Source organism: Ochlerotatus camptorhynchus, unplaced genomic scaffold (genome assembly GCF_037179485.1).
Source record: "Ochlerotatus camptorhynchus isolate MF236.1 unplaced genomic scaffold, CSIRO-AGI_Acam_v1.1 ptg000379l, whole genome shotgun sequence".
NCBI lineage: Eukaryota > Metazoa > Arthropoda > Insecta > Diptera > Culicidae > Ochlerotatus > Ochlerotatus camptorhynchus.
The window spans coordinates 3,766,274-3,793,923 of NW_027040867.1; the positions used below are offsets into that span (position 1 = coordinate 3,766,274).

Below are 27,650 nucleotides of genomic sequence, written 5' to 3' on the forward strand. Positions count from 1 at the left end.
CCAATTTTGAAGCCGGATAAAAATCCAGCTGAAGCTTCTAGCTACCGTCTACTAAGTTTGCTTTCTTCAATAAGTAAACTTTTTGAAAAGATAATTTTAAATAGAATGATGCTTCACATCAATGCGAACTCAATTTTTGCAGATAAGCAGTTTGGATTTCGCCATGGGCATTCAACTACTCATCAACTCTACCTCTACAACTCTTAAGAGTTACCAATTTAATTCGTTCAAACAAATCTGAAGGCTACTCAACTGGAGTTGCTCTTCTAGACATAAAAAAAGCATTCGACAGTGTTTGACATGAAGGTTTGATTGCTAAATTGAAAAAAAGTTTAATTTTCCACTTTATATTATGAAATAAGTTCAAACTTATTTAACTGACAGGACTCTGCAGGTTAAATTATTAAAATTCCAAATCTAATCGATTACCTGTTAGAGCAGGAGTTCCTCAGGGTAGCATTTTTGGGCCTATATTGTAAAACAAGTGACACTTTGAATGATTTTTTTTTTCATGGTAGAAAATCCCTGTGATAACGATCGACCAGTTTTCATGCATGGTTGTTTAAATCTACCTTTTTGTCTGTCAGTAATAATCATGCTCGGATATCAGTCGGTTTTAGCTACCACATATCGGTCACTTTTAACTACCAGTTAAATTTAATCCAACAATTGGGGACAACTCCAGGGATCAAATAAAAATGGTTTCAGCTTGTAATTTACTATTTTAGCCTGTTTTGCCCCGATTACCCAGGTTTCAATATATTTTAAAATAACTATTATTTTCAGTTATGTTTTTTTTTCAATCCCAGCCGAGGTCGGTGGGATTTTTCTGAGGCATAAAAATCTCTGGTCACGTCTTCCTTCGTGATTGGCACTAGATTGCGGAACAGAGACCGACGTTAAATAAAGGAAAGAACTATGTTTCTGCTGGTATTTATTCCACTTCGTAAATTGAATTGGCCTTTTTCACACAACCAGCCACCATTTGCAATATTTAAAGAGTTTTAAGTTTATAGATTTTATTCAACTAAAAAACTAAGGGCAAAATCAATGGTACCGACCAACTGCGGTTCAACTTGTTTTCCGTTGATCTTGTTTTCCGTGCTGAGCACCAATGCTACCGACCTGCGGACCCATCAACTCATGAACCGGGAACCTACGGCTTTACTTCCCTTCCGAAGGAAGGCGTGATCAGAGATGTTATGCCTCAAAACATCCCGGCGGCGCCAACTGGGATTGAACCCAGGCCTGCTGGGGTGAGAGGCAATCACGCTTACCACTACACCACCGGCGCCGCTTAACATTAAGAAATCTGTTGAATATTGATTTGGGAATACTTTTATATACGTTGAACAGTGCTGCATTAATATCATTCAATTGAATACGATCCAGTACAACCATTTAATCAATTGTGCGCAACGTATTTTCTCTTGTCCGTCAATTGAAGAGCCACAGCAATCTATGTATGATAGAAATCAAAAAAAGTGTTACTGCTGACAGTGCTGAGATTTGTCATTGTCATTGATAGACTTTCGCGCGATATTGAAAAAAAATGTTATCGCGTGATAAAATTGATCCTCAAAAAACCTTCGTCAAAATCTCTTTCACTGTTTCGTCAATGACAAAGATTATAACGGCTCCATGTAATAGTTTTGCTCAAGTCATTTAATTTCGTTACAAATTTAGCTAATCAAAAAATCTGCACATGTTTGTCACTGACAGAATTGACATGGTTTGCCTTGACGATGAATGTTACACGCTTAGAAAAAACTAATTTTACACGTGAAGGAATCCATCTTTGACATAATAGATGAGACGTAAACAAACATGTCATGTAATATTAAGTGCTCCGAGACTGAAAAATTCGTTTCTCGGCGACAAGTACTTTTGATTGAGCTTTACTTCGCGACTCAAATTTATGTCAAAATTGACGCTCGTATATGTCACACTCGGAGCACCAAAATTTACATGATGTAGGTCAAATGAGTGACCAAAGCAGAATTTTGAGTATCGCTGTGTATCGTCAATATTTTGCAGCACTGACTGCTGAGATGAAAACCAGTCGCTCTGTAACGTATTACACCTCACAAGCGATCATTCTCCCAATGAATGTTATGTCATTAACTACCATGAGCTCTACCATTCCTTATCCAATCTTGTGCCCTATTTATTTTTGTTCCGCAATTAACTGCATAAACACTTATGAACTATGCTGGCACCAATTTGATGACTACTTTCAAACACATGCATTTAAAACAAAACGGGACAGAACGCAAACGTAACATTTAATGCGGCATGTCCATCCCCAGGCTGGATCTGACCAATTTTGCATCTGTGAAAGAAGGAAAAAAAGTCCAAGCGGCCGAGAAAGTTGCGATCATCGGAAACCATCTTCACAACTCGGTCAGAATACGGCCCCTCAGCTGCTTGGAGGATGCGGAGGTGCATTTCGTTGGGTTGAAAAGTGACGAAGCAGCTATTATTTAAATAGTTTAATGATCGAGTAAATAAGCGCGTGCGCGAGATTGATGGAAAGAGGCTTCTTGAGGCGGCAAAGAAAAAAAAATAATTGCAAGACGAACCAATCGTGAAAGGGTCAACGAAACTAACAGTACCTTGGCCGGGCGTGCGCGCGGTCGCCGGCCTGATGGATGCTTTTTCTTCGGGCTACGTTTCATCTCTGCTCCGGCTCTGGTAGAACGTGAGCTGAGAAATTAATACAGCGCGAAATATTTGAATATGCGCGATTCAATGCACTTGATGTAGGCCAAAATGGGTTCGCCAAATAGGTAAGCATTTATGATAGACCAGTAGTGTGCTCGCGAATGAACTGGAAGGGTTAATAAACCTTCACACAGGGTACTGAGCACATGATATTTATATACATCTTTCGAATTATTGGAGCATGCGAAATAAACAAAAAAAACGATTTGTGAAGCTTTCTGATAATTTAATAGGAGAATTCTTGCATAATTTTAAGAACATTATTTACGGAATTTTGATAAAGTTTCAGAGGAATTTTGAGCAGAATTAGTTTTAAGAATGGGCTGAAACTTGTTTTGAAGAATAATTAATAAATTGTATGATTTAAGCTGTTAATTTTAATGCATACCTAGTTTTATTGGAGTTCCTTATTCTTGCGAGATAGCGTAAAAATAAAGACCAGACGATCAATAAAACGTTATGTTATGTCGTCTTCAAGGTAAAAATAGAACAAATTTGAAAAAAAACCAGAGAAATTGAAATGGTTGTATATGACTTATTTATTTATTCGTCGTCAATCAAATGTAGACCAGTTAAATTTACAAAAACACTTAACATATATTTTAATTTTCAATCTCTCGTTTTTTAAGAGCATTTTTGTTCATTGTCAAATCAATTGTTTCATAATGTTCATTATAACAAGACATCATTATATTTAAAGCAGCGTTCCTGGCATAGTTTGTTCTTTGGTTGTTAATATAAAACATATTTCTGTTTCTTAAGGAACGAGTGGGAGCATAAAAAATTAGATTTTCTAAAATCTCTGTGGCATTCACTCTTTGTGCTACAACATCGATAATAAAAGCTATCATTGTAAACTGCCTTCGCTTTTCAAGTGCATCCAAATTGATTAACACACATCGAGACTCATAAGATGGTAAGGGTAAACTCGTCCAGCCTAACTTTCTTAGAACAAATAAAAGAAACTGTTTTTCAACTGATTCAATACGGTTTATATAAGTATCTTGATATGGAGCCCAAACAATACCACAGTACTCAAGGAGGGGTATAACATATGCATCGTATAATGTGTTGGTTGTGTATGGTTCATTGAAATGAAAACTAAACCTTTTAATAAACCCTAGCATGTTGCTTGCCTTGTAGATAATGTTATTATAATGTTCAACAAAGCTTAATTTTGAATCTAGTATAACACCTAAATCTCTAACTTGATTGCACCTCTCAACTCTGTTACATGTTCTTGCCTAATAATTTTATTTCTTGTAAATGAAATGGAATTACATTTCATCACATTAAGCTTTAATAAACTTTTTGTGCACCAAGTGTAAAAGTTATCAATTTCTTGTTGAAAAACTACAAGATCACACGTTTCACGAATTTCCAGGAAAAGTTTCATGTCGTCTGCATATATTGAGACAATCAGGATATTCAATATGTGCTCTACATCATTAACAAATAGAATAAACAGTAATGGTCCAAAATGGGAACCTTGTGGCACACCAGATGTTACATTGACTACTGACGACAAATCTCCTTCGAATCTAACTCTTTGTGCCCTACCGGTCAAGTATGACTGAATCCACTTTAATAAATGTTGACTAAAACCTAACTTAGATAATTTGAATAGCAAAAGAGGGATATCAACTCTATCAAACGCTTCACTGAAGTCAGTATATAGTGCCTCAACATAATGTCCCTTATCCATTGCGTTAATAGAAAATGTTACAAAATTCAACAGATTAGTAGTCGTTGAACGTCCTTTAACAAAACCATGCTGTTTGCCTGTAATTAAATGTTTAACTTTTGTAAAAACACTTTGATTTATTATAGATTCAAAGAGTTTAGGAATGCAGGACAATATAGCAACTCCACGGTAATTTTTTGCGCCTGATTTTTTCCACTTTTGAAAGTTGGAATCAAATACGATTCCTTCCAAATTGTCGGTAGAAAACAGGATTCGAGAGAAGAGTTGAACAGCCAGAACAATGGCTTTACTATCTTCTGCGATACTGATTTCAAGAATACTGGTGGCAATCCATCTGGTCCTGCACCGTTTGATGCATCCAATGTATTTAGAGAATGTAAGATTTCGTTGAGGGTAACATTATTAACTACAATATCTCTCATAGGAAGGTATGAGAAATACTGGTAATCCCGGTCTTGGTCATCATGACTTGTGTAAAAATCCTGAAAAAACTCAGCAAATAAGTTACTGATCTCGCTAGTCGTTTTTCCTGTTTTGTTGTCTGGGTAAATTTTCGAGGGATAATTATTTGACTTCTGTTTGTCTCTAACAAAGTTAAAAAATGATTTTGGGTCTGATTTAATGTTGTCTCCAACCTGAGTTTTATACCGTTCGTATGCGTTTTTTATTTCACAGTTAAAATGATCGCATATGTTTAAATAAATTGCGAGGTTACTATTATTTTGTTCTCTTTTATAGGTTTTATGAGCCTTTTGTTTTTTTTTTATTTTTGAGATTATTTATTTGCCTATTGTACCATGCTGGAGTTTTAGATTTCTTTGAATTTTTGCTTAGTTTTTTCGATACTGTCGTCTCTGATATATCGTTTACAATTTCATAGAACATATCTACAGCCTGCTCTGGGCTCAAATTTCTTATCAAACTTTGCCAGACAATAGAATTTAAATTGTTTTGATAAGCTCATAGTTTGCATGTCTAAAGTCAAAATAGGTTTCCAACAAATCGCCATCCAACATTGTGGTGTTATCATGTATAAATACGGAGAATTCTATTGCAGTATGAAAAATTTCATTTTTCCATAGAGGTGCAGGAGCCTCAATGCCGCAGAAATCATCGGTCATATTCGTAAATAAAAAATCTAAATAACAATTAATCATTTTGTCAAGCTTCTGCATTCATGTTCCATCAGATGTCACTACTATTGTTTGCGGTGACATCTATCGGAAACTACACACAATCTGTTTTTCTAAATTTGTTCACAGAGGACACTGCAGTGCAAAACATGTCTGGTACCTCTCTATATGCATTTAGATTATTATTCGAAGTCCCTCCTTTTTACACATTCTGCACACAAAATAGGTCACCCTTCACAGAATTTCCCGTCGACTTTTATGTATGGGGCGAGACATAAATTATCTTTTGCGCAGGATATGTAAAAAAAGGAGGGATTTCAAATGTTAAAGTAAATGCATATATATACGGGGGCGACCCCGGCGTAGTGGTTAGCATCCATACCTCTCACGCCAAAGTCACGAGTTCAAATCTCACCCCCGGACAAGTCACGAATGACCCAAGAGCGTTAAAGTGACCATAATTAAAAAAAAAAAAAAAAGTAAATGCATATATCTAGGTACCAGACATGTTTTGTGGTGACAGGTACTCTATTTTATAATCTGTGAAAGGGAAATCACAAATCGATTGTCAACAAAATACATGACATGTTGAGAGATTGGGGTCATGAGAGCAAATTCTCGCGCTCAAATTTGATTTTTTATTTTGGCTCTCCGGGAACTGGTAGTAAAGCAGGTAAAACTGTATGGGGAAAAATCATTTTTAATTATTTGTAGCTTGTTTAACAATAATTTCCGGGAAAAAATGAACGACAAAGTCCCTGATTAATTTCTTTAGGTTTTCGTTCACTTTTTTGACCTGAATATGCACCGAAAGTGAATTATTCCCACTTCTCTCAATTTCTATATGGGGATTTTTATCACTTCCTACCAGCGGAACAGCGCTATCTCTGTGGAAATGGTCGAACAAAATGATTGATTGTTATGATTTCTGACATGATTGACTTGATAAAGTCCAATCTCTGCGCTTTTGTCAAATACTTAGCGATTTTCACTCGTGGGTTTCTAAAATAACATATTTGAAGTTTTTTTGCACTTAAGTCATAGAAAATTGCAACTTTTGAATAGTAAAAATTTATGATAAATATATCCTGCTCAGCAGTGGCGTCCCGTAGTCTCACTTTTTACCTGTGCACCAACTTTCAAAACCAGATTTAATGCCATATTCATACTCGAATCGGTTGAAAAATACACTTCATCGTCTAGTTTACTCGATATCTATCCATTGCAAGCAATATTTTGATAATTGTTTATGTTTTGAGAGTTGTTGCACAGGTAGATTGAAGTTAAGGAAACGCCACTGCTGCTCAGGGTTGCTTTCACTCACTTACTATAATTTTTTTTTCGGAATTATAAAATCATTAGATGTTATTATGATATGTAAATCAAATTATTATGTGCTTGTTAATTAAAAGAAGGTTGTAAAGTATGTATGGAAGCAAGCCTGACCCTACTTTAAGCATAGAGCGCTTATTGTGTGTCGCTTTAATAGCATCACCCTGAATTGTAGTCATTTTAACACATCTTAGGCCATTAGTGATGTGTTCGAGTATAAAAGATAAGCTCGTGACCTCTATCGACCTTGCCCCAAGCAAACCAACATCAGGGACGGGTCGTCAGTGGCCCTTCGGAAAGACATCATCAAACTCACCCGGAGGAGCGGGAACTTTATCATCGCTGGCGATCTGAACGCAAAACACCAAGCTTGGGGCAACGGTCGGAGCAATAGAAACGGCATCATCCTCAATGAAGACCTGCAAGAGGGCCACTATACCATCTTGGCCCCGGACTCTCCCACCCGGTTGAGTCGGTCTGGGGTCCATGCGACCATCGATATCTTCGTAAGCAACATGGGACACAACATCTCGCAACCTGTGGCATTCTAGGAGCTGAGCTCGGACCACTACCCAGTGGTGGCCGAAGTTGGATCCTCGGTAAACCGATTCGAAGCTTCCCGGCACAACTACCATCGAGTCAACTGGGCGCAATATCAACACTGCGTCGACACAACCATCGACTACGATGTCCAACCGGGGACGTCCGAAGATGTTGACCGGTGTCTACAAACCATCGAGGAGGCCAGTATCCAGACAGGTAAGTAACACTCTGAACCTTGACAGCCCTACCAAAGATCTCATTAGACTCCGTAACACCATTCGTAGGCAGTACCAGCGTACTGGCCTGCCTAACTTGAAGACCAATTGTAATCGATTAACAAAGATCATTCAGGCCAGGATGGTGGATCTCAGAAATAACGATTTTGCTAATAAGATCCGATCTCTCCCAGATTGTGCTAAGCCCTTCTGGAAACTTACAAAAATTCTTAAAAACAAGCCTAGGCCCATTCCACCACTGACCCCACTGGATCGTCCCGGCGACCCAGTGATTCATCTGATAACTCCTGAAGAGAAGGCTGCCGCGATAGGCCAACACTTCGTCAGCTATCATAATCTCGGACAAAACATCGTCAGCCCTCATGAATCTGAGGTTGCTGAAAATGCAACCAATGTTCTTCAGATTCCTAACATTTTTCCAGAGGAATCCGAGATTACGGCTGACGAACTGTTGGCCAATATAAAATCATCTAAAAACATGAAGGCCCCAGGTTACAACAACATCCTGAATCTGGAACTCAAACACTTGAGTTCCAGATTCTACAACCATCTGGGACTGATTTTTAATCAGTGCCTCAGACTTGGCTACTTCCCCTCGTGTTGGAAGTCAGCTAAAGTCATACCTATTCAGAAACCAGGGAAGGATCCGTCCTCTCCTTCAAGTTATCGACCAATCAGCCTTCTCTCAGGGTTATCAAAACTGTTCGAAAGAGCAGTGTACCATTTGAATGTTCATCAGCTTTCAAAGGATCTGAATAAACATTTTTCAGTCGTGACAAAGATTTTGAAAGTAAGACCAAATAAACTACGTGTTACCGTTAGCGATCGTGTGCAGGCTAACAAAATTGTTGTATATGAGCTTTTCTTGTTGGAATATCGAGTGTATATTCCAAGTAAAGAAGTTGAAATCGAGGGAGTTATTACCGGAGCGAGTATAACTCTTGATGATTTCCTGAAAGGCGGGGTTGGTGTCTTCAAGAATCCTCACCTCCCGAAATTAAAATACTAGACTGCATTCAAATGCAACCAGTGTCCCTCGTTGGAACGAAGAAAACTTACACGCTTTCGGACTCGTTTCGTGTGACCTATGAGTCAGTACTACCAGATTACGTCGTGATAGGGATGATCCGATTACCTGTGCGCTTATTTTTACCAAAGGTAATGAACTGCACAAACTGTAAGCGACTAGGGCACACTGCGGCTTTATGTGGTAACATGCCACGCTGTGATCAATGTGGGGAGAAACACACGGAGGTTTCTTGTCGTGCCTCCCCAAAATGTTTGTTTGGAAATTCCGCATGCTCTCACTGATTGTCCAAGAAACAAACAGCAGGGAGAAAAACTCCAGCGGTCTTTGAAGGATCGCGCGCACCGTTCCTTCGCGGAAATCCTAAGATCAGTTACTTCATCTTCCCGAGTTCCTCCGTGTAGTAACCCCTTCGACCTTCTCTCGGTTGATGATCAGTGCTCTGACCCTAATAAGGGAAGTCATTTCGTTTTCAAAGCCCCACCTAGGAAACGATGCAAAATTATCACGCAACAGCCTCAGGAAGCCTCTCGTATTGAACCTCGAGTCATCTTGAAGAAACCAGGAAGTAGCCTCTCCACCGGGTTTCAAACCATTTGATGTTGATAGGGACTTTCCGTGGCTTCCAGCTGCTTCCAAGGCTCCGGATATTCCAGTTCCACAGCCAGGACAACATGCAGCCATGTTTACGTTTTCTGTAATTGTAGATTTCATTCTCGAAATATTGAATGTGTCTGACTCCATGAGGAACATTATTGTTTTGATGATTCCAATGATGAATACTCTTTTGAAGCAACTAGCTTCTAAATGGCCAATGCTTTCGTCGGTCATCAACTTTGAGAGTGTTATAGTGATTTGTCTGTTCGTTATCAATTTTAAATTCTGCTTTCTCATCGTTGTCCCTTCCCAAGCTTCTCTTTTCATGTTTCATTGATTGTGTACCTTTTCCTTGATCCCTTGCCTACTTATTAATAAATTGTAGCCCGTATCCTCGAGTAAGCCGCGAATATTCGAACACCTTTTGTACTAACTCTATTTTTAAAAAACATTGTAAAAAGACAAATGAATTTCGGCTCCTTAAAGCTTCCGCATTTGAGCCTTGACAAATAAATGAATTTACAAAAAAAACTACGCCTGGCCATTGGTGTAGCTAATAAGGGTGCCAATAGGGCCAGGGCACCTCCAGAATTTTTGGAGCTTTTTTTTTGACTCACCGGTATTTTGTCAAGCTTGTCAAAATCGATGTTACTATTTAGCAGCGATTAATAAAATTGTACCAGAAAAAAGGTTTTTATCTAAATCCTATATGTTGACTACTTTTCATATGTTCTGGACTAGAAGAAACAATTTTTGGAAATTATATTTTATCGATATTTAATCGATGGCACAATAAGATGTCTTCATGCTCAACAAATTGGCCATGAGCCCATGGATTATTCTTCAACTTCTGAAAACTTTGTAAAACTACAAGGACTTCTAAGAAGTTCATCGGGGGAACATCGAATAAATTGTGGAAGCTGTGGAAAGTTTATTTAAGTTTGAGGAGATTCGTAGAAGTAAAAGGAACAGTATTTTATTTCAGGGAAGCTCATTATTGATCGGGAACCCCTATATAATTTCAGGACACTTTTTTGAAACATCATGGACTTGGAATAGTTAAACTTCATATAAGTGTAAGGAATTTTGAAAAAGTTCATGGAATTTAAAAGAAGATCTAAAAATAGTTTAATAAATTTCTTAGAACATCAGGGATTCTCGGTTCAGTTTAGAGAACTTCATTGCAGTTTGTGAAAGATCTTACTATAAAAAACTTCCATGAACTTCTGGGAGGTTTTGGAAACTGTTAAATTTCAAGGAACTTTCTAGATTTGAAGAATATTTGTAGATGATAGGTGTCTTTCCAGAAGTGCTAAGCTGTTCAGAGATCTTTGTAGAATTAAGAGGAAAGTGGAATAAATTCAGAAAATTTTGAAGAAGTTGAGGAAATTTTGCAAAACTTAAGGGAATTTTGTAGATGTTCAGGAAACGTTGCATAAGATACAGGATATTCTTCGAGATATCCTTCCTAGACGGCAGGAAATATTCCAAAGCTCTCCATATAGACGAAGATATTTGTAAAGTTCTCTGGATATTTTTCCAAGACTTCAGGTTGATCAAGCTCTAGAGATCTCCTAGGTTGTTCAGGAAGTATCCAAACGTTTTCCAACTAATTGAATCTGGTGGAAACATGAATGATGAATCTATATTTTATGGACATGTTTGTACATTCTCTATAAGGGAAGACCCTGCCTTGGTGATTTAGCTATATTGTCAAGAATTAGCACTCCAGCGGCTAAATTTCAACGAAGAGAAAGAAATACCTAAATGTATAAATTTCGTTCTTTTCGATGAAATTTATACCCAGAATTCAGCTACAGGAAAGTTAGTTAGTTATCTTTATTAAGGAGACTTTCAGCCGAACGCTGGTTCGTCTCCGGCCATGCAGGAAAGTTTTAAAGGCTTAGAACATACAAAATCCATCCTTTTTGTGTGTATTTTGACGTAGAACTACGTCTTTGTCGACTATACTGGGGTGCAAATCAAAAAATATGTGTAGTGAAGGAGTGTTAGGTTTTGAACGCTTGTAACTTTGTCATTTATAGATGAAATTTAAATCCAAATACGCCAATCGATAGGATATATCACGAACCTGCTTTTCTGTAATTAAACTTTTGAAAATGTACAAATGATAATTGTATCACTGTTTTCATGAAATAAGCCTTTTTCCCAAACCCAGTCATCATAAACAAATACCACTTGGTTGCACATCATTCTGCTTGAACTTGAAAAGATATAAATCAGCGCTACTCTCCTGCCTCTGCTCATTACCACTTCGGATGGCGTATCACTTGGTCCTGCAGCAAGCAGGACCAAGTCAGTGGCTAAAGGTGGATCACGGCGTTACCACAATGAAGAATGCGACACAATGAGGAAAAGCAATGTATGTAAACCCCCTCCCCCTTCACAACAACCTCTTCCCCCCCCCCCCCCCTCAACAATAACCCGAAAAAGACATGGACTTTGACGATCACTTTTTTCCGGGAAATAAATTTTAAACGAACCACAATTATTAGGGCCCATGCATTAATTATGTCACGCTAAATCAAGCAAAAAATTACAACCTCCCCCCCCCCCCCCCCCTATCGTGACGTTTATATGTATCGAATAAAAAATGCTTTATTATTTTCTTTTCTCTTAAAATATCAGAATCATGACATTCAAAAACCAGTATCTTAAAACAAATGATGAAATTAAATTATAACCTGAATTTTCATCATTTTTGTCAGACGTCAATACTTTTCGGAAATTTTTAAATCCTAATGTTTTTCTTTATTTCTTTCTTATCTCGAAGAATTTTCCTCTCAAAAAATGCTGTAAGTCTCAGAATCTAGGTAAGTTTCTAAAGATCTTGAATTACTAATCTTGAAGTCCAGGAGATTCAAAGCTTATCTAAGCCTTTGATATCAAAACCTTTTTTTAATCCCTAAAATTTATTTTGATCAAAATTTCGTCGATTTTTTTTCAGGCAAATTTATTTTGTGAAGTTTTTATGAAACTTTTGATTAAGTCAACGTATCATAATTATTAAAATTTATATTTCATTTGTTTTAATATTTATTTATAAAAAAAAATATTATAAGACTGCCTACGGAGTATCTTGCAATTTTATCCTAGACTTAGAATTATGACAATTGATCTAATTTCATTGACATTTATTTACATTTGTATTCGAAGAATTTAGACTTTCAATCTGTATCAGAGATATCCTTTTTTATTAGTTACAAAATCTTGAAAACGTATGGGTTTGGGATCTGAAAACTATTTTTATGCTAACATTCAGAATGTTAAGAATTGTGCATCTTGACTAAGTCCTAAATGTATGAAGTCAGAAATTTAGAAGATAATAAAATTCATACTCCTAGAATTTAATTTTGGTTCTTATGTCTAAGATTCAACTGATGATGAATTACTAGTTACAAAATTAATAGAATTACCTTACACTGGAAATTTTCTTAAGTTAGAGGTGCTAAAATTTATTAGATCCGGACGTTATGTGATTTCATTACAAAAAGCATGAACAAACGATCATTGCTTGTTCGAAATCAGTAGGCTTTTAAGGCTCCCACAATCGAGGTCCCAATCGTCGGTATGAAATAAATATAATAAAATTTATTGTTTCACCATTAAAATAATAGTAAGCCTCAATGTCATATTGATGGTCACAGAAAAAATGTACCCAAAAACAAGTTACCTTGACGCAATTTGAATGAATAGCATCTTCGTGACTTTTTATTCAATCATAGTTTTGCAAATAAAAAAATAAGGCCCCCCCGAGACCCCATCCAGATAAATTTTCTAGTTACGCCAATAAAGTTTCTATATTTCAATTTCATTTCTGCCAATAAGACTGACTGTTTATAAATCAATTTAACGCCACTTCAGCGTTCATAAGCTCATTTTTGGCGATTCTTAACCATTTTGGCGTTTCCAAACAACCTTTTAAATGTATCAACCTTTTTATCGTATTTTGGGTCTAAAACCTCCGGCTATGTTCGCATTTCTGATGCGGTTTTTTTCTTTTGAATACCACATTTAATGATTATTGGCCATTTAGGTCACGTTTTGTTCGCGTATCTACGGCATTTTTTTATTATTTTTTTGTATATTAAAATAATGGTGAGTCACGAGTTTATCAAATTTCTCTAAGTGGGTCGAGGAAATTTGAGAACCACTGGTCTCCACTGATTGACGAAATGAACAAATTATAATTCTCTAGGATGAGTAATAGTTTTCATCATAATTGCCAAGGAATTCAACATTCCGTACAAATGTCATCAGTAAGAATTCCTCAAAATTTCGGATTAATCAGCAAATGAATTAGGATTCCATTCACTCCGCATGCATACATGTTCCCTTCCAATTTTTCAGAAAGCCATCTGAGCTAGCTCATAGTCCTGGACCAGGAAAATTGATATTTGACTCAGGACTGTTGTTCTAACTTCCCTTCATTGGACTAATGGCATTGTAATCAAAATCTTCAATTTCTGGGTAGCGTGAATAGCATAGAGTACAATTAATCTCTAAATACAATTAACTCGTAAAAATGCATCTGCTGCATCACGAGTAGATTACTGCAGAATTGCTGTACTAATTAACCATGCGAATCATGCCTATATGTCCAGAAAAAGCAAAATGAGGAAGACTTCAACACGCTAACCGATGAGAAGGTTTTAAATCGTCTAGTTCAACGGTACCTGTACCGTTGAAGCTATAATATTGTCTCAATTAGCGCGATGTCCATCCGCCCCATTGCCCCACCAGAGGTGACCCATATATGCATTTCACGAGAAATAAAGACTATAGCATCATTCTTGCCGTCGTCGATCACAAACGGGAAAGATGAAGAAAGTCACGAAACACCGACTGCGATAACGTCAAATGTAGGTCGAATCGTATAACGGCACAAACGTATAAGCTTGCACTATAAGCCATCCGTCGTCGTCTCCAGCTTTTCCACCCCGGTCTGCTCCCCATTTACGTCCCTTCAAGCGATGTGCTGCACAATATCACATGTCTCCCCACGGTTGGATCGAAAGCTGTAGTGAAAGCATCCGGGCCAGTCTGTTTACATATGGCAGAACCTAGTTGTGTGAGGCTGTTACTTTCCTCTCGTCCGGTCCCCCAAACACGACCATCAATGACTTGGCGATTTGGTCAAGATTTGTTCAACACCTTTCACACTTGATCGGGCACGGAGGGACAAAAAAAGAGTCTTTTACACAATGAAGATCAACCGGTAAATCATGAAACTAATACTGATGGCTGGGAAGTGCATGACGGTCACCACCATTGAGGTAAAAATCTTCTGCAGAGTTAAAGTCTTGAATTATTTTATTTGGCACTTAAACTGTGTTTTACAATAAATTAGATGCGACTGATCGCTGCTGGCTAATAAATAAGGCTTAATGGCTAAGTAATTGTGTAGAAGGGAAGGCGATACGCCTCAAGGCGTTACAAATTGGCACACACCGTAACTGTCACGCTTGCGATCAGGGCCACACTGCTCCTGGGCACCGAGAAGCTTGAGTTCCCACTCACCGCCGACGTCGCCGCCACCATCCCGTTCGTTGTCCCCTTGCAACTGCAATTTCATCATGTCGACATCCGATCGGGGATATTCTAGGCTATCGAACGAAGAAGCAGGTAAGTCTAGATAAGTCCGTTGCTCCATCATCAGGTAATTATCATCATCATATACTTCTTCATCACCACCAGTACCATCATCCTCGATATCTTGGATAGCACCATCACCATAATTGTTGTTATTGGTTAGTATAGTGTATACGGTATTAGTTCTAATTTCATCTTGGCACGGAGCTGGCCCGAGCAACGACTTGGACTCTCTTACGGTATTAGGATAATAATTACCTGATGGCTCGGGGAAATGGACCATATTTGACGAGGTTGGTTGCTCTACATGGAAGTTAAATGGCCGGACCACACGATAAATCGGCGAGGGTTGGTCTGAATTGCTGCTACGAGCGGTGCTGGAGATGTCCACTTTGTAAGGAGTTCGCCCCTCGATGAACTCTTCGTTGGCTACCCTAGCATGTGACTGCGATTCATCCAATACTACGACCTCTGGGGTTAGGTGGGATACCTTCTTCTGGGCCGCGTGATTCTTAGTATTCTTTCGATGACCTGATTTTTTCTTCTGTTGATGCTTCTGTCCGGAACGATTCAGCAAATCCAAAAGAGAAATTCCCGCCGACGGCGAAGATGGTACAACTACGATCACAAAGTTCTCCAGATCAGCTCTGATATTGAACTTTCCTTCCTGTCGTTGATCGAAGGTTATTGTTTTACGAGGTTTACTAGTTGACATCGGCGCTGTCGTAGTTGTTTGCTCAGCTGCAACACTCGTAGAATGTCCTGCTGCAATCGGTTGAGCTGCAGTACTTGTCACCGACACCTCAGCCAAGGCCGCTGGTTCCGTAACCGCACTGGAACTTGTCTCCTGCGTGTAACTACTACTCTCCACAGCATTTTCCTTACTGCTATTTAGTCGCCTTTCATCACGGATCGCAGGGCCGGCCAAAACTGCGGTTCCCAGAACCAAAAGAACCATAAAATTCCTCAACATGATCGTGATCTATCCCGGTCCCCGTCTATAGTGTTCTACAATCGCAATCGTCCGGTACGTTGCTTTCTGGTTCAAGTTCAACAAACGACTGGCCTCCGAGAGATATTTTATTTACGCCAAGTTCATTGAAGACGACGTCAGGCAAGAAGAAAAGTATAAAAACAGAAAATTGAAAAAAATGCCGTTTTGCCGTTTCTCTGCTGGTGGAAATCGACCACATTCTCCTCTCTTTTCTCTGTCTCGCACACGCGGTCGCACGCTGCCCAGTTCCAGCCGTTCAACCTGGCCAGCGAAACATGTGCGGTTTTGATGCTTGCTTTCCATCCTTTGCCAGCGACCGCGTGCTACCGACTCTATTATACTACGATGCGGCTTGTGCGGGACAGTTGCTCCGCCGCACCGTGGAATTGATCATCGTCATTAGGTATATGGATATACCTACCAGCTACCGTCGTGCATCTTTCACCATTTCTTCATTCTATATTTACTCACCGCATTATGACTTTTGCAGCGAAGATCGAGATGCTTCCTGCTTTGCGGAATTTAGTCCAAGCAAATGGAAGCTGATCTGCGTGAATATTGCTAAACGTAAGATCTTTATTGGATAATTTTCCAATTGTTGGTCAGCATTTTTTGCAGGAAACATTTACAGGAAACCAGTTCATGGGGTTCAAGAAAAGTTTCCGTAGGTAATATTTATTCGTGTAAGCTAGCAGAACAAGCAGCAAACAAAAGAAGGAGTAAAAGCAGGAATAATGCCAAGTGTCTATTATGCCAAATGTCCGTTATTCATGGTGACCACAAAACTCCGACTAGCAATGTCTCCGGTTTTGTCTCCGGAATTTTGGGTAATATTCCCGGTTGTGGGATAAGCATAAAACCTAATGCGATTGAGCCGAAGGGACCAGTAGATATACTAAAACAGCAGAATTTTTCCTGCATCTCGAATTTATATCTGCTTTAGAAGTCTTCAAAATTAATCCATGTTTTAATTACCTCGCTCAGAACTCTATACAGGATTTTTTTAATGTTCTAAAGAAATTAATTTAGAATAATTTCCCTTCAGAAAGTTCTTTTCAGAGTTCATCTAAAATTAATTTGAGATTATCTCTGAGAATTTCAAGAAAAAAGTTTCTTTGTAACAGTTCAGAGAATTCTCTGCTGTGCACCCAAAACATTCATGTAATTAATTCTAAGTTTCTCTTCGAATGTTTAATGATTATTTCAAGAATTCAGTGAAGCATTCACCTATAATTCTACTAAAAATTCGATTTGATTCTGCATAGAATTCGGTTTTTAACGGAAGTGTTCAATGAAAACTTTGTTTTTTTAATCGTGCATATTTTTGAAGTTATTTGTTAAATCTTTTAATTTTGTCGAACCTCTTACCCGAATCCCTTTATGAAGAGCTTTTTTGAATGTGTTGGTTCATTTCCTTTTAATTCCGTTACAATTAATCATATCGTCTGGCCATTTTCCACACAGATGGCGCTGTTCCGCTGGTAACAATGATATTTGAGAGAGAAAATTCTCTCTCACGAGCTGAATCTCTCAATATGCCACTCGATTTGTGATATCCTTTTCACAGATTACAAAATAGAGTACCTGTCACTACAAAACATGTCTGGTACCTCTATATATGCATTAAGTTTAACATTTGAAGTCCCTCCTTTTTTCATATTCTGCACAAAAGATACTTTCTGCCCCGCCCCATACATAAAAATCATGCGGGAGATTCTGTGCGGGGTGAGCCATTTTGTGTGCAGAATGTGTAAAAAGGGAGGGACTTCGGATGTTAACCTAAATGCATATATAGAGGTACCAGACATGTTTTACACTGCACTGTCCTCTGTGAACCATTAACGTAAAACAGATTATGCGTAGTTTCCGATTGATGTCACCGCTAGATGATTATCGGTGTATCACACTTTGTCAGACGGCGTATAAAATATATGCCAGGTTGCTTTTGAATCGCCTAAGACAGCAAATCAAGCCAGTTCCATCATACCAAATGGGATTTCAAGCAAAGCGCAGTGCCTCCGCCCAAATTTCGTCCGTTTGATTTTAGATGAACGATGGCGCAAAGGATGTTACACCATACTAGTGTCGCTGGATTTAAAGCAAGCCTTTGATCGTCTGGACATCTCGAAAACAGCAATCATCCTTACTGATCTGGGAGTATCAAAAGCGTTGATCAACCGAATAATTGTAGCCTGTCTTCACGAAACTACTTCGATTCAATGGTTTGGACAAAGGACCAACACAACACAGAAAGGAAGAGGCGTAAAACAAGGATGCCCTCTAAGTCCTGAATTATTTGTTCTTTCACTGCATCACGCGCTGATGTCAGTCAATGAATTTCTGCCATACATTACGCTTGAACAAGGATCTAAAGGGCGAACACGAAATTATTGCGACACCGAAAATGCCATGCCAATTTTCTTATAATGTTTAGAATCAAACCAAAATTTTAGGGTAGTTTTATACATATATTTACTTCAAAAATCAAAAGAAAAGTTAATCGATGGAGCCTTGAGTGTAAAATTGAACGCATTTTCGCTTGATGCCCTCCATCACAGTCTTTACAGTGTCATCCGGTACCAGTTTCTCAGTTTTTTTTTCCATTTTCTTAACATGTCCTTCTCGTCTTTGACTGTCTTCTTGCTCTTCCGAAGTTCCCGCTTCATTATTGCCCAGTACTGCTCCACCGGGCGCAGCTCCGGACAGTTTGGCGGATTCATGTCCTTTGGAACAAAATGGACATAATTGGCCTCATACCACTCCAGGACACTTTTAGAATAGTGGCATGATGCCAAATCTGGCCAAAATAGCGAAGCTTCGTCGTGCTGCTGCAAGAACGGCAAAAGGCGCTTCTCGAGGCACTCAGATTTGTAGATCTCCCCATTTACTGTGCCCTTTGTCACGAAAGGCTCACTCCTCAGTCCGCAAGAGCAGATGGCCTACCAAATGAGATATTTGGAGGCGAACTTCGACATTTTCTTCTTCTTAAATTTGTTGTCCACATCGAACTTGCTCTTGCCGGTGAAAAACTCCAACCCCGGAATTTGCTTAAAATCGGTTTTTATATACGTTTCGTCGTCCATCACACAGCAGCCATATTTTGTCAGCATCTTCTCGTAGAGCTTCCGTGCCCGAGTTTTAGCCGTCGATTGTTGCCGCTCATCGCGGTTTGGGAATTTCTGTACCTTGTATGTATGTAGTCCAGCTCTCTTCTTTGCATTCTGGACGTAGCTCTGCGACATGCCGATCTTTTTAGCCAAATCACGGCTTGAGACGTTGGGATTTGCTTTAATCATCCGCTTCACCTTTCCCTCCGTCTTTTTGTTCTCCGGTCCCAGTTTTCTTCCAGCTCCTTTGCCGTGGTCCAACGTCAACCGCTCCTGGAACCGCTTCAACACTCTGGAGACGGTTGAATGGTGAATGTTCAACATTTTTCCCAACTGCCGGTGCGACAGGTCAGGAAATTCCAGGTGTTTGGAAAGAATTTGTTCTCTCAACTCGCGTTGGTTCACCTCCATTTTCGTTGAATCGAAAAACACGACTTCGAGTTTGACAGCATGTACACAATACACATCAATGAGAAAGTGTGCAAAATTTGGTTGATTTTTACCCAATGGTAAAAAAGTTATGCCCTGTTGAATGTGTATGGAGATGATGTTGAAAGGTTATTGTCAATTTTGGAGCCCATATTGGCGTCGATTGGTCTGGAGTTAAATACGTTGAAAACAAAAGTTTTGATAAGAAATCCGTATTATATCGACAATGAAGAACCTGACACTATCTTGACGTTTGAGAAATACATGTTGACAACTGTCACAAAGCTACGCTACTTTGGAGCCTATATAACAAGTAGCCTTTCTAGACGAGAAACCACTTCGGAAACAAGGAAGAAAGCATATAAGGCTTTTTACTGTCTTTGCTCTTTTCTAAAAGAACATAAACTCAAATGGTCGGTAGTAATTAAGGTGATACTCTAAGGAAGCCTTAGCGTGAAACTTTAAAATACACAAATGTCAGCTTCTACAAAACATACAAATTTAAAATTGCTACTCCTTGTTTGCTGTGCTACTAAAAACAGAGAGTAGCAATTTCAAATTTGTTTGTTTTGTGGAAGCTGGCATTTGTGCCTTTGAAGTTTCACGCTAAGGCTTCCTTAGAGTATCACCTTAAGCTGTATCATAGCCTGATCACGCCAATAGTGACCTATTCTATGGAGGTATCCACAGTGCTGAAAAGAAACAGGAACTCATTACGAAGAATGGAGAACCATATGCTACGTATTTTAAAACAACTGAGCCTAGAGGAGGATAAACGGTACCAAACGGAAGGTAATGACGTCGAGGATCAGATAATACCTTTAGTCAACCCGGAACCGATCACAGAGCAGGCATCTGAAGACATGTCTGCAAACAACAACGAATCAGAAGATGTGCATGTAGCTCCAAACTGGCTTAAAGGAAGAACGATTAATAACAACATTAGAATAAATCGTCTCAACTACTATGTACATATACTCCGCAATGATAACAAAGGAATACTCAAAACGGCTATTAATATAAACTACCTATGAAAAAAAAAATGCAGACCTGCATTTACTTGGAGGACCAGTATAAGACAAGATATCTACAGAAGCGGGATACACATAACGGATTGTGATAGTGAAAAATACAAAAGCATGACAAAAAAGACACCATGGTGTAATAAATATAAATGATGATGGTCCCACCTCTTACCCCTACAAAGGTTTGAGCTGGACGAGTTATCTTTAAGATAATTAAATATAAACATATTAACCAGGTTTGCAAACAAAATCGAGCTGGTTACAATTACAGATATAAATGTCCTGTTAAATATGTTGTAGGCATCAACCAAAAACATTCAAAGGTAGTTATCAAAAGTCCAAGTATAGTCCTCGACAATACTTCCATTTACACGTGACCTGGGATTTACACGTTTAAGCTTCCGCAGTGCCAGGACTATATCCAAGGAAACGACTTCCAGCCAACCCTTTACTAATTCAAGGCTTTTGCCACAATTTCCACGTATTAGTCATTTATACCTGTATTCCGCGCGCGAGGCTCAAACCATTGTAGACTACTCAAAGCTATTTTTACTATTACTACTACAAAATCAAAAAACTAAAAATCCATCATCACCATCGAGGCAAACAATGTAGTTTTTTGTATATGCTACACAAATTACTCAAATGACAGTTTATGACAGTCTCCATACAAAATAATCCGTTAGAGATAACTTTGTCAAGATACATGATTTATCCATTCATAAAAATTTAACTGCTCAATAATCAGCTTTTACATGTGAAATGCAGCGTCTCTTGAATTCTGTAAGTGTAGTTGCACGCTTGATGTGTCTAGGCATCGAATTGAAAACATTTATACCTTTGAAAAATAATGAATTTTGTGAAGCATTATTCAAAAGATGTGGTGTTCTTACTTCATCCGCGTTTCTAGTGTTATATCTATGAAAATCACTTCCTCTTTCAATACGATCACACAAATATCGAGGCAGCAAACCGTTAACTACTTTAAAAATGAACACCATAGTCAAAAACACAATTCTTTGCTTCACTGACAGCCATTGCAAAGCGTCCAACATAAAAGTTGAGGAAGTGAATCGATTACATCTTAAAATCAAACGCATTACTTTATTCTGCAAACGCTGTAATCTCGATATTTGTGTTTTATTTGCCCAAAATAAAATAGAAGGGCAAAAGTCTAGATGAGGGGAGATGATTGATTTGTATAGCTGTATTTTACTACCAATAGTTAAATCGTTTTTCAAGCGACATAGAATTCCATACTTCTTGGCAATTTTCTTGATGACATTGTCAATATGAGAATTGAACTTGAGTTTGTCATCAATAATCACGCCAAGATATTTAATTTCCTGAACGCGATCAATTGTCTCATCATCAATAACAACAGAGACATCATCATCTACACGATTCCGCGAAATTACCACGAATTTGGTTTTACTTATATTCAATTTCAATTGTTTATACTTCAACCATCTACTTAGAGAACGCAAATCTTCATTCAAGCGTGAAACGGCTTCTTCTAAATCTTTAGCTGCAATGAATAACACAGTATCGTCAGCAAAAAGATTAATATCACAAAACCGTAAAACTCGTCGCATGTCATTAATATACATAATAAATAAAAGGGGCCCTAATACACTTCCCTGAGGCACTCCAAGGTCATTGTTAACGGGACAAGATACAAAATCATTAAAAACAGTCCTCTGTGTTCTGTCAGATAAATAGCTTTCAAACCATTTGTATGCAGAACCCAAAATTCCAAAGCGCTTGATTGTTCTCTACAATAAGGGCCTAGAAATTGTCTCAAAAGCGCGTTTTAGATCCATAAACACAGCAACAATCGTATCTTTATGCTCCAAATTTTCTTTCCATTTAGCTAACACTAAGTTTAACGCGGTTTCACAAGAATCCCCTTCCCGGTATCCCGATTGTTCCGATATCAACAAACAGTTACTATTTAAATATTCTAGCAGCTGGCCTTTTACAACAAGTTCTAAAATTTTCTCTAATGTGTGCAACATGTTGATGGGACGAAACTCTTCGGCTTTAATCGTCCCAGCAACTTTTTGTATAGGAACAACTAAAGATTCTTTCCAAATATGCGGCACGTGCCTAGATTGCAATGATTGATTAATAAGGTCCCGCAGAGTGTGTCGAATGACATGAAAGCAATCTTGAATAGCTCTAGCATTAACATTATCTACTCCAGCCGTTTTTCCTAATGAAAAGCAAATATTTTTAAGTTCATCTAATGTAATTGGGTGAAAACCATTAAATCTACAATTACTATTAATCGGCTGTTCGGACTACGAGAAAACAAGTGACATCGATGAGGACAGTACAGGCAGCTAGTTGATTTCATCAGAATTTGAAGGCTTCAGTGGAGATGAGTCGCCATGCTTTGGTTTGGATTCTGATCGAGAAGACGGAAACTAACCAAGAAAAAACAGCTCCTGCCTGATTTAATATATGACACCATAAACCACACCTACTCAACGTGACTTCAAAACGAATTTACAAAATGACGACAAGCAAGTTAAAGGAGACAACTGTAAACAGGTAATAAAAGCAAAAAATTACCAAACAACCATGAAAAGGTAAGAATGAATCTATTTATTAAACATTCCATTTACATTTACTGCATGATTTATCACATATCATCATATCATATCACATCACTACAAACATTTGATCACAATACGAGCCTAAAAGCTGCAGTGACCTAGTGAGCACCTTAGCTCGAGTCGTCTGTTAGTATTGTGTATCGCATGGAGAGCCCAACCGAGATGCTAGCCTATTAAGACTGCAGTTGGTCAACTCTCGAAAAAACAAAAAAAAATAATTTGTTTACATTTTTACATAACCTTTACTTTAAATTGCCGAATAGAGATTCCACTATGCAAAAAAAGTTTATCCACCCCCTACCAATTTACTTTTTTTTTTTGTTTTTCTGGTGAAAATCAGTTTAATTTTATGAGTGTTCCTCCATGATTTATCAATTTATTTTTATTTATCACATTGCCATTGAAAATACGGCGTTTATATCTTTTCTTGAGATTTCATGTGATAAATTATGAAAAATTGTAAAAAATTACGCAAAAAAAGTTTATCCACCCCCAAACGAATACTATGATTTAAGTGTGTTTTACAGAGTTTTAGTGTATATTCTGCAACTTTATCGAATGTAAACATTGTGTCTATCTGTCATTTAGTGCTCTTGAAGTTTTCGTGCTCAAAATTTCAGTTTTGTGTTCAAAATTGGAAGTTATTTGTTTTAAAATCCCCCAAAAAGCACAAATTTCGATCAGTATCCGAAATTTGATTATTGAACATCACAAAACTGGCAAAAGCTACCGTGATATTGCCGATATTGTCCAGCTTCACAAAGATACGGTCGCTAGAATTGTGCAGATGTACAAAAAGCGTGGTTCTATCTCACCAGCTATGCGATCGGGGCGTCCTTCAAAGACAACTGGCCGAATTGACAGAGCTATCGTGAAGAAGGCGGAGCTGGACCGGGGACTATCAGCTTCAAAAATTGCGAAACAGATTGAAAGCGAGTTTTCCATTCAACTGACATCACAATCCGTACGAAATCGTCTTCATAAGAAAAGTCTTAAGGGTAGAGTAGCTCTTAAGGAGCCATGGTTGTCCAAAAAAATTAAAAAAAAAGAAGATTGAAGTGGGCCTAGGACCACATTTCATGGATCAGTGATGACTGGAATAAGGTGATCTGGTCAGACGAGACGAAAGTAATGCTATTCAGGTCTGATGGTATCAATGGTCAATTTTCATAATTTATCACATGAAATCTCAAGAAAAGATATAAACGCCGTATTTTCAATGGTAATGTAATAAATTAACATAAATCGATAAATCATGGAGGAACTGATTTTCACCAGAAAAAAAATGTAAATTGGTAGGGGGGTGGATAAACTTTTTTTCCATACTGTAAATATATTCCATTTCCTACTAACACAAATGTTCCCTCCCGTGGCATCTATGAGGTAGTATGGGTTCCCTGCACCTTCTTAAGTAGATGTTGAACTAATTTTCCTTCCTATCCCTTGCGATTGTAAGGATGTGGACAGGTGTATAATGCGATACTTGATTTGTAGATTTTGATGTAAGTGTTTTTTCACAGCAACACACGATATTCTCTACAAAATGTATTGGTTGACCATTATATAGCCCCCCACGATTTGTGCAATCGCTTATGCTATGCTATGCTAGTTTCCTATTGATGTCACCGCAAATAACAGCAGTGACATCTGATGGAAAATAAATGCAGAAGCATGATAAAAAGATTAATTGCTTATCTTTTGACAGATACGCGTATTTCGTCTACTACTTGAAGACTTCATCAGTGCCAAGTTCTCAACATCACCCTATGAAAGCAAAATTCACAGGTTTTATGTGTCATACACAAACTTTACGTCCTCTACTTGCATCTTACAAATAAAAAAATATTATTATAATATCTCATAGTTTCATAATTTCGAAAAATGATATTTTTTGTCGATAGGTGATTCTTATGTAACAAAAAAAAACTCCGCTGAACATTTTGGCGTCATCAGATTTTGAAAAAAAAATGTGGAGGCATTTTGAGATATTTGCATTTTAAGTTTTCAAATGCGAAAATCGCAAAGTTGGCAACACTGGAGAAAAAATCTGATCATACCATTCCAAAATCCATACTAATCCATCCAGTTGCTGAGATATAAAACATTGAAAACTGGTGTTTATTAGTAAATGGTCCCTTTTTTCGATTACTAATAAACACCAGTTTTCAATAGTAGTAGGCTTATTAGCTTAAAGGCTTTGGAATTTTCAATATTGGTCCTAAGTTATTCCACCAAGTTTGGCTCAAATCGGAGTGGGTCGATGCAATTTTGCAAATTTACTCGGTCACTTGAGATGGGATGACCCATATTTTGTTGTGTTTATGCCCCGTCTGGAATAGTGTATCGCACCCATAGAGAGCGGTTCTTTAGTTCCACCATAGCCTACTACCTTCGTCAGCGCACTGACCACGTAACGTCGCCGCCATAGTGAGAGCGGAGAGAAGCGAATAGGCGTGTGAAGTGTTGAATCGCATGTAAGGATTTATAACACTAATGGAAATTCCCATTTGTAATATTATTCCTTACATTCGTGGTATTTTAATAGGGTAATGGTTTTTGAATTTGTGATTTAGTTTGACCCTGTTTGACTTTCTGGGCTTCACGCTCGTCAAGCGATGATCAATCTGCCCTAGCAAGTGGCAATGTGTACTTACCCTATTCAATCCACCTTTAGATTTAGCTTTCCAATCGAAGTAAGCACGTCTACTAGAATCAATCAATCGACCTACAAATCTCCTTAAATAACACAAAGCAGAGTTTCTGAAATCCCTTGGCCAAAATGGTAAACTGTTTCAGCGAAGAAAAAACGACAAAGATTCCAAATTGTAGTGGATATCGAAGGTCTTTTCTCTACACCCCATGCAAATGCCCGATGGTGAATTGTGAGTTTTCCGGTCAAGAGAAACCCACCATGGTACGGAAGTATCGAACTTCCCGTCGAATACACAAGCTGGCAAAACCGAAGTGTCGTGCGGCGAAGTTCTACCAACGCCCGGTATCGCAATATGGTAGAACGATTCAGATGATTCGAGCTTACCAGGAGCCGTATGCCTCGACCAGACTCCAGCAGTTGGCCATCCCGAAGGTGAGAAAATTGATTGCCGCTCGCGATGCTTATCGGCGGTTCATCAATCGCTGCTGGTATGATAGGTTTGGCAAGCGTATCAAGCGAAGTATGTTCACGGTTTACAGCCGATTGGCCAACGTCCAACTGCCGGCCACAAAGTAAGACATAGAATAGACAATTGGTGTGATAATTCGCTAAGTACAGTCATATATTTCAGATCAAAATCGGCAAAAATGACTCCAGAACAATGGCAACAACACCAGCAATGGTTATCTAAAAATGCGCTGCCAAAACCACTAAAGAGACCAATAATGAAACTCCGCAGAAGATTGCCTTTATCCGAACTCTTGGACCGTATTTTGAGTCTTTCCGCACCGCGTTGGGAAAGACAGAAGTTCACCAGACCCGCCAAACTTCGACCGGTAAAACCTGGTGCCTTGAAGGCTACGGCTAGCGATCGTTTGAAGGTGCTTTGCATCCCAAAAGAAAGACACCGTCGAACCAAAGGGCCAATAATAGAGAACATTGCGATTCCGGAAAATGTCCTCAAAGCCGAAGGTTAGTATAGAGTTCGTAAGCTAGAATTTAGTAAAACTTATTCACACGCACGACATCCTTGTAGCCTCAGCAAGAGTCATCGAGCTTTCGAAGCCGAAGGTTTTCCGGAACGTGAGAAACGAATATCGCGAGAACCCGTTCACCGTTGAACCAGGTGCCCTAAAGGCAAAGGCAAGCGATCGCGTGCTGGAGCTGGCTAAACCCAAGAAGGTGAAAAAATAAATCATTTTAGTTCTGTAAACTTTCATTTACATAATTCTAATCACGAATTCAACGGTGACTAACAAATTGTCATCGAAATAAATGATTTTTGGCGATCGCATTAACTATCGAATAATGACTTCAGTAGTTTATTTTGTTGTTGTTTTTCGGTAGGAGGATATTTTAATAAATAGGTATTTACCGAACATCATGCGAAAGAAGGATTTATCTAAAATTATTCGTTGAAATTGTTCTTAAAACAAAAGAAGCGCTCCTAGTACATTCCTAGAACGAAGAAAACGCAAGAAAAGCTATTGGGATTGCAGTGTATTATTCATACAACGCGCTCGTATAGGCTTTACTTTGAATCATTGATATTATTGGTGTGTTCTGCTCGATAGAACGGAAATTGGTGATTACGACTAAGTATCGCTCTACCCTACTACAAAATACATGGAGGGAGGAGTGGGGGTTATTCAGAGAGTTGAAGCGACTTTTGTCACTAGTGAAGTAAGAAAAGTCACGTCATGGTGACGCGCCCCGCATGTATGCATCACCGTTATCAAATGGATATTGGAATTACATACACACTTCCAGGATCGAAAATATTCTTTTCAAACCTAGCGCGTATTTAGTTTAGTTGTGATATTTAATTTATAAACAATAATTGGCGCGGTCTCACCATATTCCGCTGGTCTGCCACCGTTGATTTATTCTTTTGACTTTTTTGACCTTGGA

At 38.4% G+C, this 27,650-nt stretch overlaps 2 protein-coding genes across 3 annotated transcripts; one reads left to right on the forward strand and one right to left on the reverse strand.

Moving 5' to 3' along the window:
* Nucleotides 1-14,613: 14,613 nt before the first annotated feature.
* LOC135710332 (uncharacterized) lies at nucleotides 14,614-15,941 on the reverse strand. 2 transcript variants are annotated; one of them, XM_065232852.1, is made up of 2 exons: nucleotides 15,169-15,940; nucleotides 14,796-14,924 (listed from the first exon to the last, which is right to left on the reverse strand). In XM_065232852.1, the coding sequence occupies exons 1-2, from the start codon at nucleotides 15,881-15,883 to the stop codon at nucleotides 14,920-14,922; spliced, it is 720 nt and encodes a 239-aa protein (XP_065088924.1). In that variant the 5' UTR covers nucleotides 15,884-15,940; the 3' UTR covers nucleotides 14,796-14,919. The 2 variants fall into 2 exon arrangements, with proteins under 2 accessions (XP_065088923.1, XP_065088924.1); XM_065232851.1 differs by having other exon boundaries at nucleotides 14,614-15,941.
* Nucleotides 15,942-25,826: 9,885 nt separating this feature from the next.
* On the forward strand, nucleotides 25,827-26,956 carry LOC135710333 (uncharacterized). Its single transcript, XM_065232853.1, has 3 exons — nucleotides 25,827-26,311; nucleotides 26,371-26,711; nucleotides 26,776-26,956. Exons 1-3 carry the CDS (start codon nucleotides 25,866-25,868, stop codon nucleotides 26,931-26,933), a joined length of 945 nt encoding a protein of 314 aa, XP_065088925.1. The 5' UTR covers nucleotides 25,827-25,865; the 3' UTR covers nucleotides 26,934-26,956.
* Nucleotides 26,957-27,650: the final 694 nt, after the last annotated feature.

What these genes read in the sequence shown, in the direction of transcription:
- LOC135710332 (XM_065232851.1), bottom strand. Translation starts at nt 15,883, where the DNA reads ATGTTGAGGAATTTTATGGTTCTTTTGGTTCTGGGAACCGCAGTTTTG.
- LOC135710333 (XM_065232853.1), top strand. Translation starts at nt 25,866, where the DNA reads ATGGTAAACTGTTTCAGCGAAGAAAAAACGACAAAGATTCCAAATTGT. An exon ending in GTCCAACTGCCGGCCACAAA is followed by an intron (nt 26,312 to 26,370) that starts GTAAGACATAGA and finishes CATATATTTCAG; the next exon opens with ATCAAAATCGGCAAAAATGA. An exon ending in AAATGTCCTCAAAGCCGAAG is followed by an intron (nt 26,712 to 26,775) that starts GTTAGTATAGAG and finishes ACATCCTTGTAG; the next exon opens with CCTCAGCAAGAGTCATCGAG.